This window comes from Aquarana catesbeiana, linkage group LG13 (genome assembly GCF_042186555.1).
Source record: "Aquarana catesbeiana isolate 2022-GZ linkage group LG13, ASM4218655v1, whole genome shotgun sequence".
Classification (NCBI taxonomy): domain Eukaryota; kingdom Metazoa; phylum Chordata; class Amphibia; order Anura; family Ranidae; genus Aquarana; species Aquarana catesbeiana.
Window position 1 is genome coordinate 231108314 of NC_133336.1, and position 7531 is coordinate 231115844.

The following is a 7531-nucleotide window of genomic DNA, read 5'->3' on the forward strand; positions in this document are numbered from 1 at the left end:
CACATTGTAGAAATGAGCTATTGGCATCTGGGCAGAGCATATTTGTGACTCGTGCTACTTTATAAGTATTGTTCGTAAGCTGTGTTTGTGGTCTTGTTGTCACACAGGCTGCAAGTTTCCCATTTATCTAGATAGGTCAGAAACACAAAAGAGATTTTCAGAAGAGCTTTGTTTTAATTGCCAAAGTAAATGATGACGGAAGATGACTGTCAGCTCTAAGGAGAAAACTGTAGTAAGGTTGGGGCAATGCTAGGGTATAGGTATAGGAAATGAATAGAAATACTGCGCCCACTGTGAAGAAAAAAGCAGCCAACATAACAAATAGACAAAATGTTAAGTGAATAAAACAAAAAATGTGGCGCTAAGTGATATCCGTTATTGTGCAAACCTAACCAGAATGTGGATCCGGAGGTCCATTGCACAGTAAAGATTTAATGGAACACTCAAAAAAACAAGTGTAAAGAAATATATATATATATATTGGTGAGCAATAAACCTAAAAAAACATGCATATGTGTGTATACTTGCAGGGTATAACACTGCAACAAGCACACCCATATAAATAAACAGGTGACTGGGTATAATCAACATATATATGGTACTGAATATCACTGGATACCAGAAATGGAAAGATAACCTCCCACTAGTCACCAAAATTATGTACGATGGTGTGACCCAACTAGGAGTTTAGTATTATCTATTTCTGATTTTTGGGATTTTCATCTCTCATTTAATGCTGTGTACTAAATATGTTGACATTTGGTTGGAGATAACACCCATTGTATGTTACACCATATAAATCAAATTTTTATATTTATGTACACAATTTATGATTGTATTAGTTTTCATCTACTTATTAATTTATTCCGTATTATCACATACAACTTTTACACTTCATACGTGATTTATTCTGTATAATACTACACTCCTAGTTGGGTCACACCATCGTACATAATTTTGGTGACTAGTGGGAGGTTATCTTTCCATTTTTGGTATCCAGTGATATTCAGTACCATATATATGTTGATTATACCCAGTATACCCATGTTTTCTTAGGTTTATTGCTCACCAATATATATATATATTTCTTTACACTTGTTTTTTTGAGTGTTCCATTAAATCTTTACTGTGCAATGGACCTCCGGATCCACATTCTGGTTAGGTTTGCACAATAACGGACATCACTTAGCACCACATTATTTGTTTTAATGCTAGGGTATGATACCGGGGTATGTGTCCTCGGTCTACTGCTGAGTGCTCCTTGTCTCGTGTCATTGAAATATTGTTTTAAGTTATATTCATGTCCACAGTACATCTCAGAATCCCAGTATCTCCACCCCTGGACTTTTACAGCTTTTAAAGGGTTGAGAGGACTGGTTGCTTGGTTGGTAAAGGGGGATCTGGTGGTTTCATAGTTCGGTTCTAGTAGTTATGTCACTGGAACTGCATAAGGGTGAAGGGAAAGGTGTTGGTTGAAATAAGCTTCATAAAGGAGGTGGTGGGTTGGCTGGTGGCTACATAAGGCACAATAGAAGTGTCTTGGTAAGGGGGTTATGATGGATTCATAGAATGTTCTGATGGGTAAATATACATGTCCACTGTGTAAGGGGGCTTATGGGGTGAATAAAAGGGCAACTGATGCCTACCTAATGGTGGAATGGCAACACAATGTCTGGTTGCCTAACATGACCTCTTCAAACCATAGCTTGTCATCTAAGAGAGAGAGGCAGTTCTGATCTTCTTCTGGTGACCTGAGAAAATTGGGATCCTAACATCTTTGTTATAATTTTTTTTTATAATCTCTAACTGAAAATTAAAGAAAGATAAATGATTGAAATGCATTAGAACTGTTTTAATGATATGTACTGTACAAAATATTTTCTAAGAAGTGCATTTTGGCTTTTCAGCTTTGAACATGGGAAAATCTGGTGAGTACAAATCTGATACTGGACAGTGTGTCATAAATACAATAATACTAATGAAAAATAGTGAATAGGTTTGGATCATTAATTATAATCGTGTTAATAACTTTGCAATAAAGCAGTATTTAAACCCCAAAGCAAACATTTATTATATTGCAGATTGCTAATTACATGCAATGGTTGTGTTAGTTTAGGCTTTTTAATCTATTTTAATCTGGTGATCTGGTCAGTAAGTCTGTTGTTTTGCAACAGAAAAGCTCTCTTGAAGTTACAGGGATGAGACATACCATATAACACTGACAGGGGTGCTTACAATGATCAGCTTTTATTTATTTATGTAAAACCTTTATCCCAAAAAGAAAAAGATGTTTGCTGTAACTGAATATAAAGTTTCAAGCTCCAATCAGTTTTACTGTATATAAATCTGCTAGTACTTCTAACAACCCCCCCCCCCCCAGACTGACAGTGCTGTTGTCCAAATCTGCCCCCTGTGCTCTCCTTCATGCAGAGTGGGGCGCTCTAATACAGGAGGCATGTTACTGACTGGATAACCAGGAGAAAAAAGAGGGAATAAAGCCTAAAAAGAAAACTAATGTAGCCACTAAATTGGTAAGCTGTAATATATGACATGCAGCGCTTACTCCAATAATAGTCATTGGAATTTTTCCCAGATTCTTCACCAGTGGGCTTTGATAAAGCACCATTCGTGTGCGAAACATGTTAACTGTGCCTCCCTTGCTTGTACATGTAGTGCTCCTTATGTTCTTCATAGTTTTATGTGAATAAAGGCATTTTGGATCTCAGATTGGTGTGCAGCCATCCGGACTTTCCTTTCATTATTGCTTCAGCTGTGACTGGGCGAGCACCACGCAGTGAGGAGATCATGGTGTTGGAGCCAGCTCACCTGTGAGCAGCGTGGACCTCTTGTTTCTTCTCCAGTGGATTGCCTCCACAGCCAGACACACAATCTCAGCCACACTTTTCCTCAATAACCAGTCTAGGAGTGTTGTTTTTGTTGTTTTTGTCTTTGGAGAACTGGAATAGGGTTGAGGGAACTGAGTGGGATACTCCGAAAACAGAAACTATCTACAAGTTGATGACAGTGAACTCCTTTCTGTAAATCTGAAGCAGAAGTCCTTGCATACAGCAAACTGTGGATTTGGCTTTGTAATAGAAGCAGTTAACAGCACTTCCTTAGAGCAACAAGAGCAGAGTCCCTTCTCAGAGAACTAGATAAGACTAGGATTTTCAGGAGCCAATGTTTCCTTTGTACAAACACACAGCTGACTCTCTAAACACAAGAAGGGATGGCAGCAGCCAACAAGTCTTTAAGATCTCTCAGCAGGCTGTACTCACAAAATGTTCAGGGATAGTTGGTTACCTCCTTTCAACTTCCAAGCAACACTTTCCTCCAGTGATACCAGACTAGATCTTCAGCAGACAGCCCCTCAGTCAGCTCTCCTTAGTTTCCACATCCAGGCCCTCAGGTTGCCCAGCTAAGGCCTACAAACAGCAAGCACATGGCAGCATTGCCCTGGATGGCAGCAGCCCTTCGGGCTGGACTGATCATTTGTAGGAAAATACCAAGAGCTCAGTGTTCCAGAGAATATATACAGACTCTCAGCAGCCTTCATGGCCCTGCAACCTGGGATTGGCCAAGGCTGCATAAATATTCATGCTGTCATTTGCAGAATTCCACACCTATGTTCCAGAGACTTCTCCAGCTCCCTGGAAAGCAGAGGGAATAAACAGATTAGCAGTAGCTGAGAACACTGAACCTAATGACCTAATTAATCACCTGCACTGGTTACAGTCAGCAAAACTAAATTTACCTAACCCAATAATGACAACCACAAGGGTTACCATGGGACAAACTAAATTTACCTAACAAAACACACCCAGCTCCACTGAACACAGTGAGCTGACACTAAATCTTTGTATTTAATCCTAGCACCTATATAGGAGGGGGCTATACTACATTTTTGGGTTTAATATCGCTTTAATGCAATGGTTGACGACAATTCTAAACATTGTGGGTTAGCCACAATTTGCACACAAGTGAAATGTAATGTTAATTTAAAAGTATCATAGAAATGCTTCTTGGAAAGAGATTTCAATTCAGGTCATACCTTAAATGCATCTGAAATTACCAAAGTTTAACATCAGGCAGGTATGAAACCTGTTTCCCGATTGGCCAAAACATCAGGCAATTCTATTGGATGCCTAGTGCCGGGAGCAGGAGAGGACACCGGTCACCGGAGCAGCTTTCCTCGAGCCTGCCACGCTGTCACTGCCCACATCCAAGGTAAGGACAGCAGGTGGTGGTGGGGGAGTGTGTTAGTGCCACGGGGGGGAGTGTCTCCCCCCCAAAAAAAAACCCACCAGCCACCACTGGATACAATGTCTACAATCTCCATTGTCTCTCCATTGCCACAGCAGACATCTTCAACATCTTCACCTGGTTATCTTCCAGGTTCAGACATCTTGGTAAACTAACCTGGGAAGACTCCCACTCATATGCACAGGAGGTAATACATCCTGGCATTAAGACATGCTGAGAATGTACACTGAGCTGAGCAAGTGCAACTCATCTTACAATCAGAAGAAAATTGCTAACAGAATCTTATTTGGAAGAAAAAGCCTCAGTGGGGTTGGTTTACTAAAACTGGAGAGTGCAAAATTTGGCGCAGCTCTGCATTCTAACTTCAGCTTGTTCAATTAAATTTTGACAAACCAACCTGGAAGCTGATTGGCTACCATACACAGCTGCACCAGATTTTGCACTCTCCAGTTTTAGTAAATCACCCATGCAGAGTCTACTATAAAAATGTTCCTGCTAGAAATTTGTGTATAAAACAATTTAATTCTGCTTTAACCGCTTCCCGACTGCCTCACCCAGATATATTGCGGCAGAAGGGCATGTATAGGCAGATTAACGTATCTGTGCGTTGCCCTTTCACCACTTCAATACCAGGTACTTAGACACCTTCCCGCCCAGGCCAATTTTCAGCTTTCAGCGCTGTCACAATTTGAATGAGAATTGCGCGCTCATGCAACACTGTACCCAAACAATTTTTTTATCATTTTGTTCTCACAAATAGAGCTTTCTTTTGGTGGTATTTGATCACCTCTGTGGTTTTTTTCTTTGTTTCTGTTAAAATTTTTTGGAAATAAGTATGTTTTCTTCCTCAATGACGGGCACTGATATGGCTGCACTGACGGGCACTGATGCGGAAGCACTGATGGGCACCGATGAGGTGGCACCAATGAGATGGCACTGATGAGGTGGCACTGACGGGCACTGATGATGAGCACTGATAGGCGGCACAAATACCTTTTGGGCAATTGGGTAATTGCAATTGAGGCTCAGGACTGCTTCCTGATTGGATGGGAGGAGAATCAGGAAGCCAATAGGGAATATTCATTCCCTATTGTCACACAAGTGGGTGTGCTCGGGGCACAGTGCTCTGCGCCCCCGTGCCCACCCTTTTTTGAAACCTATTAGAGCCTCTGGCTCTAATCACGTGCTAAAAAAAAAAAAAAAAAAACATTGGAATCCATGCGTCCGGCACCCTGCATGTAGATTAGGGGGCCGGATGCATGGATTAGGGGAGTGGTGCCTCTGCTCCCTGCATTACTGGCCGCTACTGTGTATTTTACCAAAAAATAGTGTACTATATTACATTTGCTAAGATTGCGTGACAAAAAAATTAGAACTACCTCCATTTTATTCTTAAAGGGATTGTAAAGGTTTGTGTTTTTTCACCTTAATGCATCCTATTCATTAAGGTAAAAAAAACCTGTCAGTGACCGCCCCCCCAGCCCCCCCCATTTTACTTACCTGAACCCTCAAACTTGTCCCACGGTGACGCGCCATCTCTCTGCTAGGGGGTTCTCGGCTGTTGATTGGATAGATTGATAGCAGCTCAGCCATTGGCTCTCGCTACTGTCAATCAAATCCAATGACGCAGCTGCTGGGGCGGGGCCGAGTCCTGCACTCGGCATCTATGGATGCCAAATGCTGAATTCGGGAGCGCGCCTGCAAGGTAACCCCCTCAGGAGATTGCTTCTCCTAGGGGGTTATCTGATGTGGGGAGGAGCCGCGAGAGCCGCCGAGGGACCCCAGAAGACAAGGTTCGGGGCCACTCTGTTCAAAACGAGCTGCACAGTGGAGGTAAGTATTATATGTTTGTTATTTTATTTTTATTTTTAAATTTACCTTTAGTGTCACTTTAAGGTACTCAGCTTTCATAAAATACTTAATGTTTTGGGGATTTTAAGTAATCTTCTGGTTTAAAATTATTTTTTTAAACGCAAAATGGTTTTGTCAGCAAAAGGAGTATGGGAAGTAGTTTTCATTGTTGCAAACAAATTTACCAACATCTGGGAAAATCTCTGTGCCCGTGACTTCTACTTCCATTTCTATCGAGAATGTTTTAGAAGATGTTTTCACCTCTCTGTGTTTTGCTGCACACTGTGCTCTCTATGTGTTCTGTGTGATCTCTTTTCTTCTATAGGAGGGGCCATCAAACCTGTGGTGACCTTCACACCCAACTGGGGGAATGTACTATACTATGACTCTGTGACTCTAACATGTGATGTGCCGTCTACTGTGCAAGAGGAGTCCCAGACCTATCACTGGTACAAAGATAACCAACCAATACCTGGAGATCAACAGAGACTTCATATCATTAGATCTTTAGTAGTGGAGGACAAAGGAGATTACCAGTGCCGGACCATCGGTGGTGATATCAGTGATCCCGTCTTCCTAAATGTTACATATAGTGAGTCATCCATCTCATCTCCATCATTACAGATTGTTGGGTGTGAATAGAACAACCTAAAGTATCATTTTATTACATTTCAGATTATGTCATCCTGCAGAGACCTCCATCTGCCATATATGAAGGAGACCCCCTGACTCTGAGATGTCATCATGTAACAGATTTTAATTCAATAAACACAAAATTCTACAAGGATGATCAGGAGATAAAATCATCAGAATCTGACTCCACATTCCATATTCCTAATATAATGATCAATCAGTCTGGACTGTACAAATGTACTAAACAAATACACCACAAAGATGAGTCAAATGTGCAAAAGAAATCAGATGTATCCTTTATCTCTGTGAAAGGTAAATTAAAATCCTATTTAAAACTGTATCCTTAGGTTGATCCAGAGGAAGGTGAACTCCCACAAAAGTGCTCTTTAAAGTGACTTTGTTGTTGAAATTGACTTTAAATTTCACTATGCAGACTGCTAAAGTGACATTTTTTATAATTATATAATTCTGTATATATATCAAGTGTGCTTCCATAGCCTTTATAAGCCTTAAAGACAATTTTTTCCCTAACTGCACCCCCCCTAAAATAAAAATCATGCAGCTCTGAGGAGGATGCAGACACAGCAAACAGAGGCTCAGCATGGAGGATGGGACTCGGCACTCATCTAAATGAGCCCTAAATTCCTAAATTTCCATGTACAGCTGTGATGGACCTGACTAATATTTATTTTTGGACCTGACTAATATTTATTTTTGCCCAAAACGTAATAAATTGATAAATTGATAAATTTGATAAATTGATATGAATTTTAAAAATTCATTA

General features: G+C 40.6%; 1 protein-coding gene across 1 annotated transcript in view; it reads left to right on the forward strand.

The window, feature by feature from the left end:
• Positions 1 to 7531, forward strand: part of LOC141116705 (low affinity immunoglobulin gamma Fc region receptor II-c-like) — a 179514-nt gene that overhangs the window by 27843 nt on the left and 144140 nt on the right. The window contains exons 4-6 of the mRNA XM_073609097.1: positions 1908 to 1928; positions 6440 to 6706; positions 6790 to 7059. Of these exons, the coding sequence (XP_073465198.1) occupies positions 1908 to 1928; positions 6440 to 6706; positions 6790 to 7059 (558 nt within the window). The remainder of the gene's footprint in view (positions 1 to 1907; positions 1929 to 6439; positions 6707 to 6789; positions 7060 to 7531) is intronic.